The sequence below is a fragment of the Panthera onca genome, chromosome B3, assembly GCF_046562875.1.
Source record: "Panthera onca isolate mPanOnc1 chromosome B3, mPanOnc1 haplotype 2, whole genome shotgun sequence".
NCBI classification, from domain to species: domain Eukaryota; kingdom Metazoa; phylum Chordata; class Mammalia; order Carnivora; family Felidae; genus Panthera; species Panthera onca.
The window spans coordinates 53,566,799-53,591,437 of record NC_138344.1 but is presented as its reverse complement, the minus strand read 5'-3'; the positions used below and the strand labels follow the sequence as shown (position 1 = coordinate 53,591,437).

General features: G+C 35.6%; 1 protein-coding gene across 8 annotated transcripts in view; it reads right to left on the bottom strand.

Moving 5' to 3' along the window:
• Nucleotides 1-24,639, bottom strand: part of GABPB1 (GA binding protein transcription factor subunit beta 1) — a 67,247-nt gene that overhangs the window by 21,044 nt on the left and 21,564 nt on the right. For 5 of the 8 annotated variants that reach the window (XR_009606013.3, XM_060618545.3, XM_060618543.3 and 2 more), the window contains exons 2-6: nucleotides 8,314-8,421; nucleotides 3,835-4,002; nucleotides 2,415-2,609; nucleotides 807-954; nucleotides 344-457 (exon numbers count right to left, since the gene is read on the bottom strand). Coding sequence is in view for 7 of the 8 variants with exons in the window: in XM_060618545.3 (XP_060474528.1) it covers nucleotides 344-457; nucleotides 807-954; nucleotides 2,415-2,609; nucleotides 3,835-4,002; nucleotides 8,314-8,421 (733 nt within the window). In the remaining variant the exon portion in view is untranslated. Of the gene's footprint in view, nucleotides 1-343; nucleotides 458-806; nucleotides 955-2,414; nucleotides 2,610-3,834; nucleotides 4,003-8,313; nucleotides 8,422-21,645; nucleotides 21,670-24,639 lie in introns of those variants that run through there. The other 3 variants (XM_060618547.3, XM_060618548.3, XM_078448601.2) reach the window with 2 other exon arrangements.

Sequence of the window (24,639 nt, the reverse complement as noted above, 5' to 3'; positions counted from 1 at the left end):
TTCAATCAGAACACCATAATGAGTCAAATCCAGTAATGAAGACCTTCAAGCTTTTGGGTGAGGATTCAATGAGATCATAAGTAAAACATTTACCATGGTGCACAGCATACACAGTAAGCATTCAATGACCTGTTGTTGTTATTTTTATTATTGATCACAATTTGAAAACACACTAATTTAAATAATGAATGACAACAAATTATACCCCCCTACCCTGGCCCCCTGCCTTCACATGGCCATAATCTGAAATCTGCTCACTTTAGCCCTTTATATTATCTTCCTAGCCTTGTAAATATTTGAGTCTCCAACCTTTTAATGTACGCATTTGACTTGTTTTTCTAACCTGGAGTTTCTGAAGAATTGGACAATGGAGCAGATGCTTCAGCTAAGGCAGCTAACGTAGCTAATACTGATGTGGAGGAGTTTCCAAACTGAACAGCTGATACACCTGTTTCATCTACGAGAAAAGAGAAAATAGATTTAAAATTTTTTTAATTTTAAAGGAGCTTAATTCTGCATTTTTCTGATATTCTATTTTGCTTTATTCAATTCTTAAATGAAGCTTGGATAATAGTTTTGTGAAAAACAAGCTTTGATAGCATTAGTTTTTGAAAGATAATATTGTAGCTCATTTTGCAATATCATCTTTCTTGATATTGTCTCATAAAAATCTTTTTTTGCCAATACAAAAGAAAACCAAGTGACTGATATAATCTTACCCTCATTCTCCAACAGTCCTTTCATAAAAGGAGGAACACCTACTAAAGCATAAAATCCCAACAGCTATCCTATATGCATCTCAATACCTGTTGCCTTGGATGAATTTTCTGAAGATACCAGACCTGTTAGGTTCACCACCCCTCCAGGTCCGATGATAAACTGTGGTGTGGCAGCATGTATCGTCACAGTGTCAGGACTCTCAGGGTTTGTGTTGATTTGGTTCTGCATAGCAATCTAGGGGCCAAATCAACACAGTGTTTTCAGAATTACAACCAGAACATAGGGCACAGATTCTCAATGCAGTACAAACACAAAGGAAATTCTAAAATTTAAGAAGAATCCTATAATACAAATGAAAATCTTTGTATACAGTCTACTGAGAGCGTAGTGGTAAATCAGAGACAGGAATTTACATCCTAATTCCCTATTAGGTAAAGCAGTAAAATCCCATGAGAAAAGAATATCTGAAAGGCTTTCATAGAACACAGTTGGATATTTTGCTGCCCTGTGGCTATAGAAATTATATTACTTAAATTATTTCCTCTACTATATTCAGCAATATATAACACTATACATACAAAGCATGTCCTTTGCAGGGCACTTGTTATGATGTGCACTGGGTGTTTTACGTAAGTGAATGAATCATTGAATTCTACTCCTGAAACCAATATTGCACTGGATGTTAACTAAATATAATTTAACTAAAAATTTGAAGGGAAAAAAATAAATAAATAAAGCATGTCCTCCCCAATTAATTCTTTTCTATCTTCAACCCTGGCCCCCAAATTGCACTCCTAGGAGTAAAAGAATTCCAAGAGGCACCACAAAATCCATCTTCCTGAACATATAACATCTTTTCAGTAGAGTCAGAAGTGTCTTAAAGAAAAGTTCTACTGGGAAGGAGAACAAGAAGATAGGCAAGAGGTTGTGAGTAAAGATAATTTACATCAATGTTGTGTAGCTAAAAAAAAGAGAGGCAATACTGGTTATTTAAAAAACCTGTCTCAGGGCGCCTGGGTGGCTCAGTCGGGTAAGCACCCAACTTTAGCTCTGGTTGTGCTCTCAAAAGTTGAGTTCGAGCCCCACGTCGGGTTCTGTGCTGACAGCTCAGAGCCTGAAGCCTGCTTCAGATTCTGTGTCTCCTTCTCTCTGCTCCTCCCCCATTTGTGCTTGGTCTCTCTCTCTCTCTCTCTCTCAATCTCTCTTTCAAAAATAAACATGAAAAAAAAAAAAAAAAACCTTGCCCAAAAGCCATAAGTAACTAGGCTCATAAACAGATTTTTTTTTGAGGATGATGAAAAATAAAAGAAACCAATCAAAATTATAAAGACTGCATCAATTACTCAGAGGGCAATGTTATAGTTGCTAAAGGAAATTTTTAGTGGAAGTTTAACATATTTTGAAAAACCACATTGTATCCAAATATGCAACAAAAATAATTAATATAATAAAATGTCTAGAAGGGGAATTCAGGAACTTAAAAACACAGAAAGTAATCACCTTATTTAATCTTCTAATGTTACATGTAAAGACTATGGTCTCAGAAAAATGAATAGCAATGAACAAAGAGTAAGTGAAAGAGGAAAGGACTGTCCAAAATAACGAAATCCAAAATGAAAAGCTAGAAGCTAAATAGCTCAAATCACCCCAAGACAGAGATCCTTTTATTTTCTCAAATTAAAGCCAAAGGTTACCTGTAATATCTCTGCCAAATCTTCATTCCCGTTGTCTATTGAAATATCAAACGCAGTTTTACAAAATTTACTTTGCGTGTGTACATCAGCACCATATTTGATTAAAAGTTCCACCACCTCTTGATGATTGTGTTCTGTGGCCCAGTGCAGAGCTGTCATCTTCAACATGTCCTTTGCATTAACATCAGCACCATGCTATAAATATATTGCAAAATAAGATATTTCTACAATATGAAATATAAAGAATTTCAAATAGGAAAATACTAGCCACTATGCTTTAAAGCAATAATGTGCTACTAACATGATCGGCTATTTTTTGTGTTGAATAATCTGTATGTTCCACAAATCTCCACACATCTGTCACTTAATCAGTTTTCTATCATGCTAACTTTGCCAACTGTTTTCCTTCTAATTTCTTAAGAGTGCAGCAATGATTTTTTCACTCACCCGGAGGTGAGCATCATGACATAAAATGGCATAAGAAGTGAAGGACTGCTATGAGCACTCCTCCAAAACCCTCTTTAATTCTACTCCCTTATTTATACAGAGATAGCCTCTGCTTTCAAAACCAGTATAATATAAATAATAAAAGGAGCTATCCTTTTATATAAATAAAATATATATAATATATGTATAAAATATATATATAATATATAAATATAAAATATATATATTTATATATAAATAAAATAAAATATATCCTTTATATAAATAAAAAAGGAGCTATCAGGGATGTACTGTCCAATGTGGCAGCCACTACACACATGTGGTTAAGCATATGAAATATGGCTAGTCCCAATCGAAATGTACTAAGTATGTAAACACACACTGGAATTCAAAGACTTAACACCAAAAAAAAAGGATGTAAAATATCTCATTAACAATTTTTACATTGACTTCATGTTGAAATGACAATATTTATATATATGAGGTTGAATAAAATATAATATTAAAATTAGTTTTTACTTTTTTAATGTAGGTAATAGAAAATCTAGAATTACATGTGTTCACATTTGTGGCTTACACATTGTATGTCTTTTGGGTAAGTTGATCTAAAGGCTATAATAAAAATCCTTATTTGTATTATTTATTTGTTAATCATCCAAGCCTTATGTTTCCTTCCATATTTTAACTGTGTCAAGTAAGACAAAGCCATAGTCCCTCATCATAATGGAAACCAAGGTCTCAGAAATCAACTGTCTGACTTAACTAAGAACATACCTAGAGGAAGTTCTTCTTCTCCCACAAAGAAAGCTTTAAGATAATTTTCATTTGATGGAATTACATACAAAAAAAATGAGGTAACATAGAAAAAAAAAAGTAGATATTTAATAAAACTAGTTCCCTTCTCCCTCTTACAAAACCATAAATCCTTTGAAGGCTGACTTTCAAAAGCAAAGTGCAAAAAGAAAACACATACCTTAAGTAAAACCTCTACTATGCTGGCATGGCCCTCAGAAGCTGCCATATGTAATGGCGTTCGGTCCACTTTGGTTCTCGCATCCCTACTTACACCAGCTCGGAGTAGTACTTCTGTGGTGGAGTAATGCCCATACTGTGCTGCCAGATGAAGTGGAGAGGTTCCCAGCTATACCGCAAGAAAAAAAAATCCACATTTATAATTGTGGTTTGTTTTTTTTTTTTTTTATATTTATTTTTGAGAGAGAGCAAGTGAGAGAGAGAGAGAGAGAGAGTGTGAGCAGGGGAGGGGCAAAGAGAGAGGGAAACACAGAATCCGAAGCAGGCTCCAGGCTCTGAGCTGCCAGCACAGAGCCCAACACAGGGCTCGAACTCACGGACCACAAGATCATGACCTGAGCCAAAGTCAGGCACTTAACTGACCGAGCCACCCAGGCTCCCCTATAACCGTTTTTTAACACACTTCTATTACTACCTTCTAGTTTATATTTTCTGTTTACATAGCAAACAGATTATATTATCTGTTTACAGAGTAACTCAAAACTCAAGAAAATAATTTATGCTTACCACATATTAGTCCTAGAGGAATTCCCATACATTTCTCAATGAGGAAGAAAAGTCAGTATTTTATTTAATTCAAACTTGCTTTTTTATTTAACAGATAAATAGCATGAACAAAATTAATTGCATCATAAATTAGAGATAATTAGGGTTTGAGAAATTTTTCTAAGTACTGGAATGTTTTCCCCATATCAGTCACACAAAACTAATTTTCATCTATGAAATTCATATCAAATAAATATAATAGTGTAGATTTTGCATTAAATTGTTTTTGAAGCACTTAAAAAAATAAATTTATTAAAGCAACTCAGTGATCTTTTTAAAGAAGTTCATATAATCATTTTTCAAGGGAAAAACCTGCTGAGGTATACTTGCCAAAGGTGAGTCAGGACAGACCCAAAACAGAGCCCAGTTCTCCTGAAACTCTTGCATGTGGTATAGCCACTATAATAACATTAAATTCACAGTATGCAGGGGAAGTAGTAAAATGTAAGTTAGGAAGAACCTTATCAGAGGCATATACTTTAATAGGTGAAAGTCAGAATTAAGTTACACACATTTAGAGGCATAGAAAGTCCCTATTAACTCTGATTACCAAAGGCACTGATGTTCCAAAGAACCAAGATAGTTCACTAGAACATGAAATTTGTTAAGATCACTACTATAATGATAGCAAGTAAGATTTCTGTTAAAGCACTTTCCATGGCAAGCACTATTCAAGAGTTTCTTTGGGGAACATTCTTTTTTTATTTTTATTTTTAGAAAGAGAGAGAGAGCATGCACACGAGTGGGTACAGGGGCAGAGAGGGAAAGAGAATCCCAAGCAGGATTCAGTGTGAATCCAGACGTGGGGCTCAATCCCTCAATCCTGGGATCATGACTTGAGCTGAAATCAAGAGTCAGGCGCTCAACTGACTGAGTCACCCGGGTACCCCAATTTGGGAAGTATTCTTGTAAGTTCAATTGTTGCCTCATAGATCATGTACATGTTCAAATTTACTAGGAACTGCCAAACTCCTCCACAATGTTTATAGCAATTTACACATATCCTCACCAATGTCTGAGACTGCTAAGCTTTTTTTGGCAAATCTGGTAGATATGCAATAGCATTTCATGATTTTACTTTGCATTTGCCCAATTATTAATGTAGTTGAGCATCTTTTCACATTTATTGGTCATTTGAACTTTCTCTTTCATTTGACCATAACAAGTCATTTGCCCAGTCTTCTTTGCCTTGTGTGTCTTTTTTATTGCTGTCATGGGAATTCATTATGTGTTATTGATACTAACCCTTGTTAAGATCCTTTTGTCTGGGGGTGCCTGGGTGCCTCAGTTGGTTGAATCTGACTCTTGATTTCAGCTCAGGTCATGATCTGACAGTTCGTGGGTTCGAGTCCCACATCAGGCTCCACGCTGACAGTGTGGAGCTTGCTTGGTATTCTCTCTCCCTTTCTCTCTGCTCCTCCCCTACTCCCATGCATGCACCCACTCTATCTCCCTCAAAAATAAACATTAAAAAATTTTTTTTCTAAGATCCTTTTGTCTTGATACACTATAGTATCACTATGATATGTTTAGATATAGATTTTTTAATTGTTCCTCCTATAGATTAGCTGGGCTACTTGAATCTGAGCTGCTCTCTTTCACCAGTTCTGGAAAAAATCCCACCCATTATCTCTTAAAATTATTTCATCGCTCTTCTCACTATCCTTGTGGATTTTTTATTAGATACATTAGACTTTCGCATACCAGCCTTCATGACTTCTGAGATCTTAAATTTTCTATTTTTCTGTATTCTGGATTTTTTTTCATACCTTTCAGTTTATTAACTTTCTCTTTAGCTGTTCCTAATCTATTAAAATCTTATCTAGAGGGGCACCTGGGTGGCTCAGTTGGTTAACTACCTGACTTCAACTCAGATCATGATCTCACGGTTTGTCGGTTCAAGCCCCACGTCAGGCTCTGTGCTGACAGCTTGGAGCTTGAAGCCTGTTTCAGATTCTGTGTCTTCCTCTCTCTCTGCCTCTCCTTCACTCCTACTCTGTCTCTCTCTCTGTCTCTCTGTCTCTCTCTCTCTCTCTCAAAATAAACATTAAAAAATTATTTTAAATAAAAATAAAGAAACAAATAAAGCTCAGGTCATGATCTCACAGTTCGTGAGATAGAGCCCTGCATCAGGCTCCAAGCTAACAGCACAGAGCCTGCTTGGGATTCTTTCTCTTCCTCTCTCTCTCTGCCCCCCTCCTGCTCACATGGGTGCATGCTCGCTCTCTCTCTCTCTCTCTCTCTCTCTCTCTCTCAAAATAAATAAATAAATAAACTTAAAATCCTTGTCAATCTGCTCTGGTGCTAGTTGTTCCAGTGAGTTATTTTCCAAGTTGCTTTGTGTCCTTGTGCATTTAGTCATTTTTGACTGTTCATTTTCCTTGAAATTTCATTTGTGGGTACTGTGATGAAGGCAGGTCCCCCGGGAAGAATATTAATTTGCTTCTTCCAGGAACCTGGGGTAACCTCAATCCAAAGACTATTTTAAATTCATTTTTCAGTGTACAGTTTTTCAGAATGCACAAGAATTTATGAGTTCAGGTGACAAATGTGTCCAGGGATGGCTTGTGACTCCAAATCCTCATCAATAATTTTTTTTCTTTCCATTTGGTGACTTGTTTCAAGTCAGTTCATTTTCCTTGTAGTGCCCTAACAACAGGGCAAGCAAGGGCAGGGACAGAAGTAGGTAGGAAGAGGGAAAGGGCATTTCTGGTTTACTCTTACACAGAAGGTGCATCTCTTTGGGATTCCAGAATTATGAGGAGAGGATTTCTTAGGAGGCTTCTATGAGCAGTCTCAGGTCTCTGTCTCCAGTAACCCATGCCAGTGAGGTGGGCAAACAACAGGCAAATTCACTGAGTTCAGCAAATATTCTTAGGGTCAAAATTCTCTGGATTCTGGTTGTTTGCTTAGTTTTGCAAGTTAATAATTCCTTATTTTCTTTCTAACTCATTAGTGCAGTAAAGAAGATTTTTTTAAACAGTTAATCAAAAAACGCTTTATCTTTTAGAAAGACAAATGCTGAAATATTTATGGATGAAATAAAATATTTCATAGAATTTGCTTTAAAATAATACAGAACAAAAAGTGGATGAAGTTATAGAGGAAACAAGATTCATCATTTTTTGGTATATTTGGTAATTTTTGAAGCTGGCTGAAGGGTATGCAGGGTTGATAGATACTTGAAATATTCCATAATAAAAAATTTTTTGTTTTTAATGAAAAACAAAAAAGAGCATAGGACAAGTATACCAGAAACAACAAAATCAAAAATCTAGAATTTTTAGTTGTTCCCAGTTAGGCAGGTTAATCCAGATTCCTAACCCTTCACACTCCCAAGACCATCTCTTTTGACTTACCCCAGGAATTAAGTACAATTATGGTTTTTATCTTCCTCACAATTGCCTTCTGTAGTTACTAGGAACATGTTCCCATTCCTTTCTTCCTCTTTGATCATGTTTGCAATAGTTTTACAAGTATCAATTGAAATATGAATATATTTCCTTTTTAGGAGCAATTATCACCTTAACCTCAATCTTTATCTGTTATTTTCTGAATTATAAATTCTACCTGTGCCATTTATCAGCTTTAAATTAAATTCCAAGCGCTGCATTTTATATTCACCCTAAAATATTGAACTCCATGGTTTAAAAGAAAAACCCTTTTGTAGACAGAATATCTAGATAAGGTTGTCATATATACATGACATAAAGATACAAATCATTTCCTTTAAAAGTCAGCTATAATTCTAAAACTACAAATTTGCAAAAAAAAATTTTTGTTGTATATAAATACAATACTGACTTTATCTGAAAAAACTAAACAGAAGAAGAAAGAAAAAAAAAAAGAGTACAACATTAAAATCATTCTTTACCCAGTCTGTAGTAAAAGGAGCTCCATTTGCCATCAAAATACGAACTTCATCATCTTGACCTGCTCGAGCCGCTTCTAAAAGCTTCTTCCCCAAATCTACCAGGGACATCTAAACAAAACAAAGATGAATTTAACATCTCTCTTCATACATTATGACATGATTATTTTTCTTGTATCTTTGTTAATACCAATTCTCAAATATCCCTCTAAAAGTTTGTGAAATGGTTAATCTGCAACTACAGATCACACAAAAGCAATTTATATTTGAATTTTTGGAACAGATATTCCCTTTTTCATTAAGTTTTTACCTAGCATAATAAAATTAGTTTGAATTCTCCAAATATAGCTAGTAAACACAGATGAGGTAAGCAGCAGAGAAGGCTTGTCTAATATTTAGGAGTGAAAAGAAACTGTTTTCACTGGAGTAGTTGCAGCAATAGTTTTTCATAAAAGTAAACAGAAATAAGGTACAAGATACTGTCCTCTGTAGTTGATGAAAATTAAAATAAATATATCATAACAGCTTTTTGCAATGGTAAATCAGTAGATGTACTCAGAACGTAAAAATAATACTTTGAATGATTGCACAGTCAATATACATTCAAGTTCTTCCAGAAAAGGACACAATTCACATTCAAAGAAAATGCTGAAAAGAAAGTTGAACAGTATTATCAAAAGACTACATGTCTCACTAAGAACCTAGAAAGTTAAGTATACTTCATATCTTGTATTCAAGATACCTGAAAACACTAATGTCACAGGCCAGAGTTGTAAAAGTGTGTGGGAGTGGGGGTGTGGAGGTAAGTGGGGAGTGTATCTTCTTGAATAAGAAATACTGAAATATATGTTAGGGAACGATCATGAAAGGGTACACAAGTGAAGAAAGATTTGAATGTATCAGAGATGCTCAAATTCAAGAGATGATAGTTTTGAGGAGAAAAAAGGTCCCAAATTCAGAAAGACTATTCAACTGGAAAGCTATTCAATGATATTATATAGTATCCTTGAGGAAAGGCAAACAGGTAGGGTTTGAGGCCTGGGAGGAAGGGAAGATACTGAATCCCTGAGATTTCCACGGGGAAAAATGTGCCCGTGTTATGAATTTGCCTCAATAAGTGAATACCCTTTGAGAATTCAGTAGTCAAGGGGAAAGAAGTTCTAAGAAGGGGATGTCAGGTTGATTAGTGTATTCTAATCTTGTATGAAGAGGTATTATTCAAGAAGGAGGGTAGAGGACTATGTATGTATGTATATATGTATGTACGTACATATGTACATACTTACGCGAGAAGGGAGTTGACAGAGCTTAGAGAGGTTATTTATACCAGGAAGGACAGACTTCATTACATAATTAGAAGAGATGTTAGGGAATGTAAAAAGATTGATTAAAAGACGTCCCTTGAAAGAACAGATTTATGCTTACATTACTGTATTTTTTAGTAGATTCTACAACATGAGAATAACCAAACACAGAAGGAGTAAGCAGAAACAGGTACTAATGCTGGGAGGCTTGCACAATGATTAAGTGAGATGAACATGTCCAAAACAGGTATTTGTCACAAGGCAGGAAAGAACTTCTTATAATTATTCAATTTATAAGGATAAAAATAATTTAGAATATATTCCATGGTGAAGAAGAAAAACAATCACATGAATTTATGTGTTTGATGTGGGGGTTTTTGCATGCTTTTTTGTGTGTTACAGTTTCACCCCTGAATTTCTGATTTCCTTTCTGTTTTCTTCCCATTCTCTCATACCTCAATGGAGTCACTGGAACCCAAGATACAAATTAATCCTGTTAAAGACACTATGATCTAAAGAGATTACTGATCTCTTATGAAGGATTCTTCCCAGGAAATATGTAGCAGGTGGATAGTAAAAATTTACATTACACTCAATAAGCAAAGAACCTGCAATCATTTCCTACAAAAGGCAGGGTAAGGCAAAAAGAAACTGACCTCTCTTCCAAAAAACTACAGTAAAATCTAAACTGGCCACACTAACACAGTGACTCCACTTGTATCACCAAAACTTAATATAAATGTGGTTTTATAATGAAATAAATCTTCACCCAAAATATACCCTTTTGAGTATGTCTACACAGGTAATATAAAATCAGTTTGAATTCATTCAGCATGCACACTTCCAGATGACTTAGACATCTGGGTATAGGGATTTTTCTCATTTTTGGAAGCTGGGTTGTCTGCCTTTTTCTTAATGTTTGTAAGCATTCATAACATACATTCTGAATATGAGTTCTTTGTCAGATACAATATTATAAATATCTCCCTCCAGAACCTGATTTCTTGACTCTCCACCCCTTTCTTTGATATCACATATTATTTTCTATGGGTAGATAATGAAACCTCAATGTACTAAAAAATTAAAATAAAATAAAATAATAAAATAAAATAAAATAAAATAAAATAAAATAAAATAAAATAAAATAAAATAAAATAAAATACAGCAAAGGAAAGTTTGCCATAAAAATGAATGTAAGAAACATCAATGTTTTAATTACACAAAATTTTGGTCTGATTCAAAATGAAAAGGGGAAAAAAAAAAAAACACCATGAACCCAACATAACAACAATCAAAGGACATGACCATATATTTTCCAAAAGAGAAAACAAATAATTCATAAGCATAAAAAATGTTCAGTGTCATAACAGTCAAATAAATGTAAATAAAAGTAATTTCTGATGCAGTCAAGAATGAGTTGAGACTCTCACTTCCATATATAGTGACATAATGTTGATAGCAGTATAAAGGGATCAGATTTAAAATTTTTTTAATGTTTATTTATTTTTGAGAGACAGAGACAGAGCGCAAGAGGGGGAGGGGCAGAGAGAGAGGGAGACACACAATCCGAAGCAGGCTCCAGGCTCTGAGCTGTCAGCACAGAGCCCAATGTGGGGCTTGAACTCTTGAACTGCGAGATCATGACCTGAGCCGAAGTCAGACATTTAATTGACTGAGCCACCCAGGTGCCCCAGGATCAGCTTTTTTAGAATGTCAATTTGGCAATACATAAAAGTTACCAAAATGTTCAAGTTTAATGACTTAATAAATGATCCTACTTCTGAGAAAAAATAATATACTGAAACAGATCTATCAATACACATATATACAAATAGATCTACATACATATTATTACATTTTTATCATGTGAACAAAGTAGGAAAATTGTGGAATCTGAGAATATGCAGTAGCTTAAAATATAGTTGGAAGTTACATAATAACATTAAAAAGTTATGCCACATTAAGTTAAAAGATACAAAACTAATTTTTGAATGTCAAAATATACACACAGAGAACAAAACACTGGAGAATATGTCAGTGATACGCTTACGGGAAATTTTGCTTTTATTTTACAAAGTTTCTATAATGTTACTATATTATCTTCCTAAATCAAAAGTGGGTTTTTTGTGATGCCTCAGTGACTCAGTCAGTTGAGCATCAGACTCTTGATTTTGGCTCAGGTCATGATCTCATGGGTTCATGAGATCCAGCCCAGCATCAGGCTCTGCACTGACAGCACAGAACCTGCCTGGGATTCTCTCTCTCTTTCTTTCTCTCTCTCTCTCCCTCCCTCCCTCTTTCCTCCTCCTCCTCTACTCACACATGCATGGTGTTCTCTCTCTCAAAATAAATAAACATTAAAAAAAATAAAAAGATTTCTTTAAGGGACAAATTACATTGTATGACTATCAACTAACTAAATGCGGACATTAAAGAAAGTTATATACTACTGACTTACTAAACAGGAAAAGTGGAAAAAATAAAAATGCTGGTATTGGGTACTTAAAGTAGTAAACTTACCGATCTGCTTACAAGAATTACAATGAAACAGTGATGCGTTTGAATGAATCAACTTCTCCCATAATTCATAATTCTGTAGTTGTCTTAGTTATTCAAAACATGACATATTTAAGGACTCAGGATACTTAAGTTATTGTAGTTTTAAGATCCCACGACTGGGGCACCTGGGTGGCTCAGTTGGTTAAGCCCCCGACTTCGGTTCAGGTCATGATCTCACAGTTCGTAAGTTCAAGCCTCACATCTGGCTCTGTGCTAACATCTCGGAGCCTGGAGCCTGCTTCAAATTCTGTGTCTCCCTTGCTCTGCTGCTCTCCCCCACTCGCATTCTCTCTCTCTTTCTCGCTCTCTTTCAGAAATAAATAAACGTTAAAAATTTTTTAATAAAATAAAATTCCATGAGCAACATAGCCATATAGTAGATATATGTAGCTGGATACTCTAAAACCATTAGGTCTCAAAATGGTAGCAGCACTGCCACCTAGAGGGCCCTTTGGATATATGTGAAGGCATTTTGGGGACTGATGCAGGACACAGTAAGGTGAAAGCTCTACTACCATTTAATGGGCAAGTGTCAGGGATATTAGAAGTCTAGCAATGCAGGAAACAATTCAGTATGGCAAAGAATTGTCACATGTTCTGGGTGGCTTCCAAAGGCTCCAATGAATATACCTAAGACTAGAACTTAATATGTAAACAAAATGTATTTTTCCATAGTTGTTAATGTATCCCAAATTTCTCAGAAGGCAACCATACAATAAATCTGTTTTGTTCAGAACTTTACTAAGAATTGTTCACTATTTTGGAAAATCACATCACCCATGTCAATGCCACTTGGTTATCTGGAATCACCAATATAAAACACTATCAATCAGCTTTCACAGCTATCATTCATAGTGACTCTACAAATGACTCTATGGGGCAAGCATTTGACAACTTCTTGTCTCATCTAGAGTAGTCTGCCTGAGTATTTACATACTGAAATATACATTTTATTATAAATTGCTTTCCTTCCATTTCTTCATTATAATTAGGTATTATAATGACCTGTTGAAATTATGTAGATATGTAATATTAACCATAATTTTCACTTCAAGTTAGCAAAAGGCACAATACAAAACATTTTTTTATAGAAAGACAGCAATGGATCTAAATAAGATTGGAAAATCATTGGAAGAAAATACATAGGAGATCAAGTAAGACCAAACTCAAAGGCACTCTTAATTTTTTTGTAGACAATTAGTAAAACTTAAAACAATGACAATACCAAAATGTAGCAATTTCATTTCTGATTCTCACCTGAGGTGAAACACACACATCACAGAGTAATTCTAACCTTCAGAGGATCTCAAATACATTAAGACAACAAACTGACTGAGGGGCCATAGCTCCAGAGAGCCCCCTCAATTTACTTTGTTCATTATTTATCTATTAAATCCCCACAGATAGAGTGTTAAATTTACATAAAATCATTTAAGGACCTAGCAACAAATGCTGCTTTTTTGGTATGGCAAATAACTTTCCCCCAAGCAAATAAAGAAGCATAATTCAATTCAGTAAATTTTAATTAATGTTAAATATACTTTCTGAAAATACACTGTATGTATGGTACTGAATGCCATCCAGGTTAATACCCCTTTCCTCTCAAAAAGAAACGTAATCTAAAAACCCATTGCAATAAATTCCATCCTTAGTTTTTTTTACTACTTCTGAAAAAGTTGATCACAATCCAATACAAACCATAATTTTTTTTAACTTTAATAATATGAATTTTAATAAGATCTATAAAAGAACTTCAAAATGTCTACTAGTTACTTTTTGCTCAAAACTACATGCTGAGAGAGCCATCTAGTGGTAATAGGAATTACTAACTCCATTGTTAAAGCTTAAAGTCTATTTTGTTTTAAATTTCTGTAATTCATAGCTCATAGAGATATTTTGAGGATTAAAACATCTACTGGATGTGAAAACTCTATGAAACTGTAAAGTAATAGCTCCATGTGAACTGTTACTAGCATTAAAAAAGAATATGAAAGCACTTAGAAAATAAAATCCCATCACAATATACTTAATAATAAACCTTGACTGCCTAATTAAAAACTTCAGAGTAAATTTACAATATCACACCTATGCCCAATGAAAACAATTATAAATCCAATAAAATTTTTCTAAAGTTTTTCGTCCAAGCAATTTAGTACTGTGTATGAAAATGATCATACTCTTTGACCAAATAATCCCACTCATGAACCTAACACAAGGAAACTATCTGAAACATAAATATATTAATAATAATGTTATTTAAAATAGATAAAAACTGGAATGCCTTACTACAATCAATAGTTAAAGAAATTAAGATAGATCATAATGGAATATTGCAAGCGTTTATTTTTTTTACTTTTTATTATGGGAAATTTTGAGCAAATACAAGAATAGACACAATAGTATAATGAATAGCCATCAACTAGCTTCAATATTATCAATTTATGGCCAGCCTATTTCCCACGCACACATATTATTTTGGAGCAAATGTCAGACATCATACCATTTTATCTGTAATATTTCAGTATGTATGTCTAAAAAATAAAGACACCTCTTAACACAGTACTATAGTCATTTAAGACTATTACTTATAAATAATATGCAACAGTTAAAGCATGTAAAATGTGACTCTAAGTAAAATTAAGTAATTACAGTCATGTGTATAACTATATGTAGGAAAATATCCTTGGGCATGAGAATTTAGTTCCCTACATTCTCATAAGAAAATAATACTGATGATAAAAGTAGCACCTGGCATCTTGCTAAATCTTTATCTACATTGTCTCAGGTAACTAAATAGCCTTACCACAATAGTCATGGTCTCCATTTTGCAAAGGAGACAAACAAAAAGTTAAAGGATTTACCAAAGAGCACTAGTTTTAGTCTAAAGAGAAGACCCGTATTTCTTAACTCTTGCGTTCTAAATTAGAGAACACTGGGAATCTGCTGGGATATAAAAGAACATGCCCTTTAAGTCTTTCTCTGTGGAATTCCTTTGAAGAAAACTAATCATATGAACTCTGGTATATTTGGATTTTTCTCCCTTTCCCATTTTGTAGAGTGTTTTGTGTTTTTTTTTACTTTTTTTTTAACTTAAAAATAAAATGACACTTTCAAACATAAAACATCTAAAGAAAAATCATCTCCCACAGACCCTTATTTCAGAAAGCCACTAGAAGACATAGTCCTCCAAGACCAGGAGTAAACCAGAAACAAGAATCAAGGAAATAAGGGATCTAACATAAATAGGGTGAAGAGGATCCTCAAGATAATGGTAAAGGAGACCCCAAGATGTGCTGGACCAGAGACCCGGAAAGTAAATCCAGACTGGAGCCAGAGGACAGAGGTTCCAGAAGAAGGTCTTCAAGGAAAAGATAAGCTAGTAAGACTGCCAGGAAAAGAATGAGATTTCCTGTGGGGAATTTGAGATGGGTTAATGACGGATACAAGAAAAGTAAGGCAAAAGAAAAAACTACACAATTTGTTTTTCAGAGGGAAGAAAACAAAAACCTATAGAAGAAAGAAAATGTAATCCCAATATGGCATGGGTTAGTAAAAAATGGTAGTTCCAGGATTATAATAACCATTGAACACTAATCCAGGAAAATTTTTGGTGCACTTCTATTAAGAAGATGAAGAGTGAGGAAAAATATGCTTAGAGGTGGTTTGGTTTAAGATAGCCAAAGCTTCATCTTCATAAGTAGGAAGTCAAAGATACCTAAAACAGAAAAATCAATTAATAGCATAAGCTTGTTATTTAGAAATATGGAGGGAAATACTAGGGGGAAAAAGCGAAAAGAAAGAATGGATACCTCTGGGAAGGAGGGTTCTGGGGTGAGAAGGAATAACACAAGGGACTCAGGGTTATTGTTTTCTGTTTGTGTGTGGTTTTTTGTTTTCACTATAAAACCTTGTATTTTTTACTTTTTCAACTATGTACATGTATACTTTCATAAAAATTGTAATAAATACATTTTCACTGTATATTAAAAATGTAACATTCAAATTCAAAGTCATCCCCACACTTCCCTGTGGTCTTATTCCCCAAAAGTTACAACAATTTAAATGTTTAGTGTGTAGCCTTCCAGATCTTTTCTATGCCTACAGAAACACACATAGGCACAAGACTTCTTTTTAAACAAACAAAAAACATAAAAAGGGATCATACTACATGGTTTTGCAACTTGCTTCTTTCCACTTAACAGGGATCCTCTTGTTTTATCAGTGACATCTAAGTGCACACAGATAAAAACATTCTTTTTACTGGCTGCACAGTTTTACGAAGGGTGGTAGGCTGAATAATGCTCCCCACAAAGATGTCTAGATCTTAATTCCCAGAATCTGTGAATGTTAGCTGTTAGCTTACATGGCAAAAAGGACTTTCCGGGTATGATTAAATTAAAGATCTTGATATAGGAAGATCCTGGATTATCTAGATGGGCCTAATGCAATCAGAAGAGTCCTTATACGAGGAAGGTTGGAGGGTCAGGATCAAAGAGAAGGTTGCAGAGAAGAGAGAGAAGAGAGACAGAGATTTGAGGCTGCTATAGGTACTAGCCTTGAAGATGGTGGGAGGGGGGTGCTGCACCAGCCAAGAAATGCAGGCAGTCTTTAAAAACTAGAAAAGGAAAGAAAACAGATTCTCCCCTGGAGCCTCCAGAAGGAACACAACCCTGCTAAAATCTTAATTCTGAGTCTTCAGACTTCCATAACTGTAAAATAATAAATTTGTGTCGTTTTAAGGCACTAAGTTTATGGTAATTTGTTACAGGAAATAGGAAACTATTACACTACAGAAATAAGAAACAAATATATGGAATATGAATACATTAATTATTCAATCCATTTTCATTTTTCATCTTTACAAATAGTGCTGTAACAAACCCATACACTTGGGTTAGCACTTTTATGAAAACTATTCTAGAAAGCATAATTTTGCCAGGACCGCGTGGGTGGCTCAGTTGGTTGAGTGTCCAACTCTTGGTTTCAGCTCAGGTCAAGATCTCACAGTTATAGGATTGGGCCCCACATCAGGCACCTTGCTGAGTGCAAAGCATGGAGCCTGCTTGGGATTCTCGCTCTTTCTCTTTCTCTCCCTCTGCCCCTCTCCCCCACTCATGCTCTCTCTCTCTCTCTCTAAAATAAAAAAATAATCTTTAAAAAATGTTTTACAAAAGAAGTATAATTGCTACATTTTTAACATCACATTAAAAAAATTATCGTAGGGTCGCCTGGGTGGCTCAGTCAGTTAAGCGTCCGACTTCGGCTCAGGTCATGATCTCACACTCCGTGAGTTCGAGCCCCGTGTCGGGCTCTGTGCTGACAGCTCAGAGCCTGGAGCCTGCTTCAGATTCTGTGTCTCCCTCTCTCTCTGCCCCTCCCCTGTTCATGCTCTGTCCCTCTCTGTCTCAAAAATAAATAAGCATTCAAAAAAAAAAAAAATTTTTTTTTTAAATTATTGTAATCTTTATTTTTGAGAGAGAGACAGACAGACAGAGAGACAGAGCATGAGTGGGGAAGGGGCAGAGAGAACGGGAGACACAGAACCCAAAGCAGGCTCCAGGCCCCAAGCTGTTAGCACAGAGCCCCACGCAGGGCTCAAACTCACGAAATGTGAGATCATGACCTGAGCTGAAATCGGATGCATAACCAACTGAGCCACCCATGTGCCCCTACATTCACATTTTAATTGTGATAGACACTACCAAATTATCACCAAAAGATTATGCCAATTTACACTCCCACTATCAGTATAAAATAATGACTGCTGCTCCACAAGGTTCCCAATCCCCAAAGCCAGAACTTTGATTCCAGATCTAGATTTTCCCAAAGTTAAAGCCAAGGATCCAGTGAACTCATACTCACAAAGCTGATGAAAAACTTCCTTCCAGAATAACTTTTCTTGAGAAAATATGGCCTGAGGAAATCCCACTACCACACAGGGATAACATTACACACAAAGGCTTTAACATCTTTAAAGCCTTCTATTAAAAGGGCATTCTTTGCTTCCAACTGGGAATCAGAAGGAAAGGGGATTCTCATACCATTTTTTCACCCACTTTACCAGTGAAAGCCTGTTTAAAAACCATGTATGTTTACATTAAGTTTCATAGAGGGAACATTTCTTCTCTGGTGCCTACCTATCCTGTCCAAATCATGAGCCCTCATCAGACACGCCATTTATTAAATGATGATAATTCCTAACATGTATATAATACTACATATACACATATAGTGGGTGTAACATAGTAAAGTATAACACAGCCATCCATGTATGTGTATGTACATATAGAGAGAGAAAACAACAAGACAGATTGTGCCAGACACAGTCTAAGAATTTACACATACTAACTCATATAATTTCACAATACCTTCAAGTCAGAATTATCATCATCATCATTGTATTGCTGAGAAAAATGAGTCATAGAAAGTTACATGCCCAAGGTCATACTGCTAGTGGAGAATAACCAAGGCTGAATGGCTCCAGAGTCCACATTCACAACACAGGCAATACACATACTATGCAATATACCATCATCTGAGTCCTTCTAGTGACCACAGGCTAGATGTCCCCACTGAATGCATGCACTACCAATGCTACTCCCTGGCCTAAATACTAACCACTTCCTTTATACACTTAACTTCATTTCACATAAAATACAAGAGGTGGAACAATAAAAGTTGGCATCAAATTAGACTCTGACTTGCACTGGTCACCAAATGATTCATTTTTATGTGTCTCACTTAAATTATAAAATGCTTAGAGGCAAGGATGGTAGCTTATGTGTCTTTCAACTGGATCCCTTTTCTCTTCCCCTTAAATATTGGCAGTTTCTCAGTGTGTCATTTTTCAGCCCTCTTTTTCATTCTCTACATTCTCTCCTCTAGAAAGTTTATCTTTCTTAGCCAAGATTACCTGATGACTTCCAAATCTATCTTCAGTCCTAGACTCTGTCCAAGCACTAGACTCAAATGTTCAACTGGATAGATGCCTCCACCTATAGATTCGAAGGTACTTTAAAAATCAAGCTGGGGTGCCCGGGTGGCTCAGTCAGTTAAGTATCTGACTTCGGCCCCGGTCACGATCTTGTGGTTCACAGGTTTGAGCCCCATGTTGGGCTCTGTGCTGACAGCTCAGAGCCTGGAGCCTGCTTCATGGATTCTCCCTCTCTCCCTGCCCCTCCCCCGCTCATTCTCTCTCTCCCCCTCTCTCTCTCAAAAGTAAATAAAACATTTAAAAAAAAATTAAAAAAAAAAAGTCAATCTGTCCAAGTAGTGGCTTGTTATGTAGATCAGAAACTTTGGAATCGTCCTTGACCCCTTTCTTCTACCCATTTCAATTCCAATCAATCATTAAGACCTGCCACTTTTACCTCCTAAATGTCTCTTAAATTCTTCTACCTCTTTCCAATGCTAGAAAGTAGGCCTTCAATAAATATATGTTGACAGTCTTGTCTCTCTGCCTCAATCTTTGCTCATCTCCATCCTTTCTCTCCTAGGACACCTCTAAATTAGTGTCTATGCCTCAGTCTTGTCTTCCTCTAATTTATTCTCCATTCTAATACCAAACTTCTTAGTCATCCTTAAATGAAATCACGTTCTTCCTCAGTTAACTCAGTTAAAGTCAAACTCTCTGGGGCACCTAGGTGGCTCAGTCAGTTAAGCATTGGACTCGGTTTTGGCTCCGGTCATGATCTCATGATTCGTGAGATCGAGGTCCACATTGGGCTCTGTGCCGACAGCTCAGAGCCTGCTTGAGATTCTCTCTGCACCTCCCCAGTTTGTGTGTGCGCAAGAGTGCTCTCTCAACAACAACAACAACAAAATGTCAAACTCTGCCATAAGAGTCCAGGCCTTTCACATTTGGGATCTGTTGCCACCATCCCATATACACTACTCACTACCTCTCACACTGAATTCTGTATTACAGGAAAAATGTTGTACTTGGTTCTTTTTCTCACTGTTGGATATCTATAAAAAATATTCCCTCTGCCAGGAAGAATCTTCTCTTCTCCACACCCACTATTGCCATATTTATTCCTACCTGTCCTTCAGAGTTCAGCTTATCTCCTCAGAGAAGCCATTCCTGATGCCCCAAAATTAACTGAAGTGCCCTTCCTTGTTTTCTCCTAGCATATGAAGTTTCTATCATAGCATTTATCAGACCACACTAAATGTGCCTGTTTACTTGGCTACAAGTTGTCACTGTGCCTAAAGTATGGTAAATGCTCAAAAACATTCATTGAATAAACATTTAGCACACAGTAGAAACTCCAGAAATACCTCAGATAACCAAGAGTCATAACGTTTGACTTTAAAAATGCAAACAAGGCTGACAGTGTCACAAATTCTAAGAAATACCACAATCAATAAAATGCTTGCTGAATTCCTGTCAGCCTTGTAACTAAAATCCTTACAAATGAATGAGATTAGAACCCGCCTGAATATTCTTTTTATTGGCAGCAACTCAAATTGACAGATTTGTTTCGAAACAGTCCAAGGTCAGTTCTAGGTTTTCCGAGGCAAAAGGGAAAAGTGTGAATATAATCAGTAAATCTGGATAATGGCTTTGTCTGGGACCCTCAAAATCACTCTTGGACAGGAAGATTTGGACAGGAAGCCAGAACTTATCTAATAACCAGCAACAGGTCTATGAAGCAAGATCAGCTCATGGCCACCCTCAATGACAGTGGGTCAAATCAGCACCCAACTGAGTTCAAACGTTTCAACTGAGTATGTTCTAGAACTGAGCTGTCCAATACAGTAGCCACTAGCCATAATTATAGTGGGCACTGAAATGTAGCTACTCCAAATGGAACTGTGCTATAAGTATAACACAACAGATTCTGAAGACTTAGTACCAAAAAAGAATGCAAAATATCTCATTAATAACATATCAATTACATGTTAAAATGGTAATATTTTGGATATATGGGATTAAATGTAATATATTATTCAAATTAATTTCATTTTTTTTAATGTGGCTGCTCTAAAATTTTAAATATGCTCCTCACATTATATTTCTGTTGGACAAAGCTATTCTAGAACCATTAATCAAAACTTCTTGAAGGCACCAACTTTACAATTTACAAAAAGTTGCAACATTTTAAAACAAGATATAGGACATTCTCTTAGAAAAAACTACATCTGATTAATTACCTCTGTTATAACACTGGATAAACTTTCCCCTTAAAAACTACAGGAAGATATCCTCTGTCCTAGGAAGACTTCACAAACTGACTTGGGGATGAAGCTACCCACAAATTCTACCCATATTACTACATAAATTCTTCCATCTTTGCAACCCACTGCCCCTTTACCCCATTCAACTACTAGTCTCTTTTAAATCAATATCTTTATCCCAGGAAAAGACTGAGGCTTAAGAAGAGTGCAAGCAGAGGATGAAGAAAAGGCTAGAACTCTACTAGAACTAGGTCAGTAGATGGTTTTGAGTTAATAGGGAAGCATAACTTACCTGTTTTACTATAAAGTGAAGCCAACAAACTACTGGGTATTAGAAGTCACAACAGTGAATCATCAATATCCTACCTGACAATAAAAGCACATATACTTCAATCCTTTCTCTCCAAGATTTCTAATATTCATCCCTTCCTCTCTACTACCTCCAGTCTTACACACTCACTGCCTCATACCTTAAACATCACAATACCCTCTTAGCTGACCTAATCCTAATTTCTCATCCTGCTAAAATACAGTTCGTCCCACTAAAATACAATTTCGTTCAACTCAAACATTTCTATATGAGTCTCTACGTGGTACCTACCCTCAAAGAATTCATCATCTAATAGGGAAGACATACATTTCATAATTCTCTTGTCTAAAAACCTCACCAATACAACCATTTGAAGAACAAATTATCAGTATTTAGCAGAGTTGAAGGTACGTCTACCCTGATCCAGAATTCCACTACTAGAAAGTTGCCGTATCTCCTTAACATGTACACAAGGAAAGGAAGCATGTATAGGAACGTTTACAGAAACATTATTTGTAATTGAAGAAAAAGAAACTACAAACAACTTAAGTGTCCATAAACAGAAAAATATTTTTAAGTTTTTATTATGAAATCTTTTAAATATAGAAAAGTGTATATGTATGCATATAAATGAATATATGTGTGTATATACACAAACACACACACCCATATGCCCATCACCCACATTCTAAATTAAAAGTTGGCCATCTTGCTTCATCCTACTCCTTTCTAAAAAAAATGTACTTTACAGCTGGCACATACTGCATTTGGTTGTTATATCTCTAGATTAATTATATGCTCGGACAGTTTCCTCCTCCCCGCCCCACCCCCCCCCCACCCTTGTTTTCCTCTCCTATGACATTAAATGGCCAGTTCATCTATATCTGACATTCTGTATTTTTCTCATTGCTTCATCTAAGGTGGTGTTTAATTTCTTTCATCTCCCATATTACTTATAAACTGAAAGTCTGAAAAGTCCGACTAAATTCAGATTTTAAATGTTCTACAAAATTACCTCAGGTGTGCCTGGGTGGTTTAGCCGGTCAAGCATCCAATTCTTGATTTCAGCTGAGTTCATGATCTCATGATTAGTGGGATCGAGCCCCATGTCAGGTTCTGTGCAGACAGTGCAGAATGTGCTTGAGATTCCCTCTCTCTCTCTCTCTCTCTCTCTCTCTCTCTCTCTCTCTCTCTCTCTCCCTCTCCCTCTCTCTCCCTCTCTGCCCTCCACTGCTCTCTCTCTCTCTCAAAATAAATAAATAAACATTAAAAAAATACTTCAGTTGATGCAGTCTATTTGATATTGAATCACATCAGGATGCACATATTTTTTGGCTCATTGTTAGTGATGCCAAGATTAATAACAAAGCTGGTAATAAGCCTGATCCTTCCACTGTAAAGTTTTATTGTTTTGAGACCAACTAGTATTCTGTGGAGTGTTACTTTGGCACCATGCAAATTTCTACCAAAAAAGACAATTCAATTGTTAAATTACCAATCTTCAGAGTAAAGAATAGGTAATAGCCATCTCCATTTGTTTTTTTTATTATATATTGTTTCAAATTATTCTCCTTATTCTTTTTTATGTTCAAATTGTCTCAATTTTGGCCAAAAAGAGCCTCTTCAGGTAGGCTTTTCTTGTGTCTTTGAAAGGTTTCTTGCTTCTGGCACAAATTGTCCTAGGTTCACTATGTACGTTCCCTGCCTCAGTCCTGGAACCAGTCATTTCTTCAATAAAGTATTTAAAGAACAAAACTGAGGTAATACAAGTACTTATTATCTACGAAAGTGATGCACTTTCAAGATCCTTTCAGAGGACACATCTAAGAAAGAAATATACATATGGATGGAATTAAGAAATATGGATATTTTGGGGTGCCTGGGTGGCTCAGTCAAACGTCTGACTGGCTCAGGTCATGATCTCATGGTTGGTGAGTTCGAGCCCCATGTCAGACTCTGTGCTGACAACTCACAGCCTGGATCCTCCTTCAGATTCTGTGTCTCCCTCTCTCTCTGCCTCTCCTCCATTCATGCTCTATCTCTCTATGTCTCTCAAAAATGAATAAACATTTTAAAAAATTTAAAAATAAAGAAATATACATATTTTAAATCCTGAATTCATACTGACATTTATAATTCAAGTTCAACATTATAAACATCCTTTTTTGCCTAGCTCCTTTGATTTTGTATTTCTACTGACTTCTAACATATAAGCATACAATCTTATTTATTGGCTTTAACCTAAACATGTATCCAATGGTATCAGAATAAAAACATCAACATTACAACTAGCAATAAAATGAATGAGGTTTAAGATTTCTCTGCAGTTCTTTTTGTCCTTAGCATATATGCCATTTGATATAGAGCTCAAAAGTCACTTGAGAGTGTGTTTTTCTCCATGTATTTAAAGAACTATTTTGATATACAATAGGTTCATTTTTTTAAGTTTGTGCCCAATTTTAGAGATTGTTTTTATTTTCATTTAATTGTAAATTTTGAATGTGTAAAATATTTACATAATTCAAAAGTCAAAACTAAACAGGAATCTCACTTCCATTCCTATTTCCTTCACATCATTCCCTCTCCCTCCCTCTTCCCCACCCCAAGGTAACCATTTTATTAATTTCTGGTTTGGCTTTTCAGTTTTTCTTTTTGAAACATAAACAAATTAGTATATATATTCTTACTCGCACACACACACTTCATATACCAAGAGAGTATACTACATACACTGTTCTGCACTTAGCTTTTTTTTTCCACTTAATATATTTCCCAGAAAATTCTCCAGACATTTACCTCATTCTATTTTACACCTGCATAATACTATGTGAAAATACCACAGTTTATTTTTAATTAAAAAAAAAAAAAAACACTAGTCATCTTTTACTCTCTAGCAAGTAAAAGACCACCTTATTATTAGTTCAAGGCCCTCTATCACCTGCTGTAACCTCACACCTTCACCTTGTCCACTTTTCT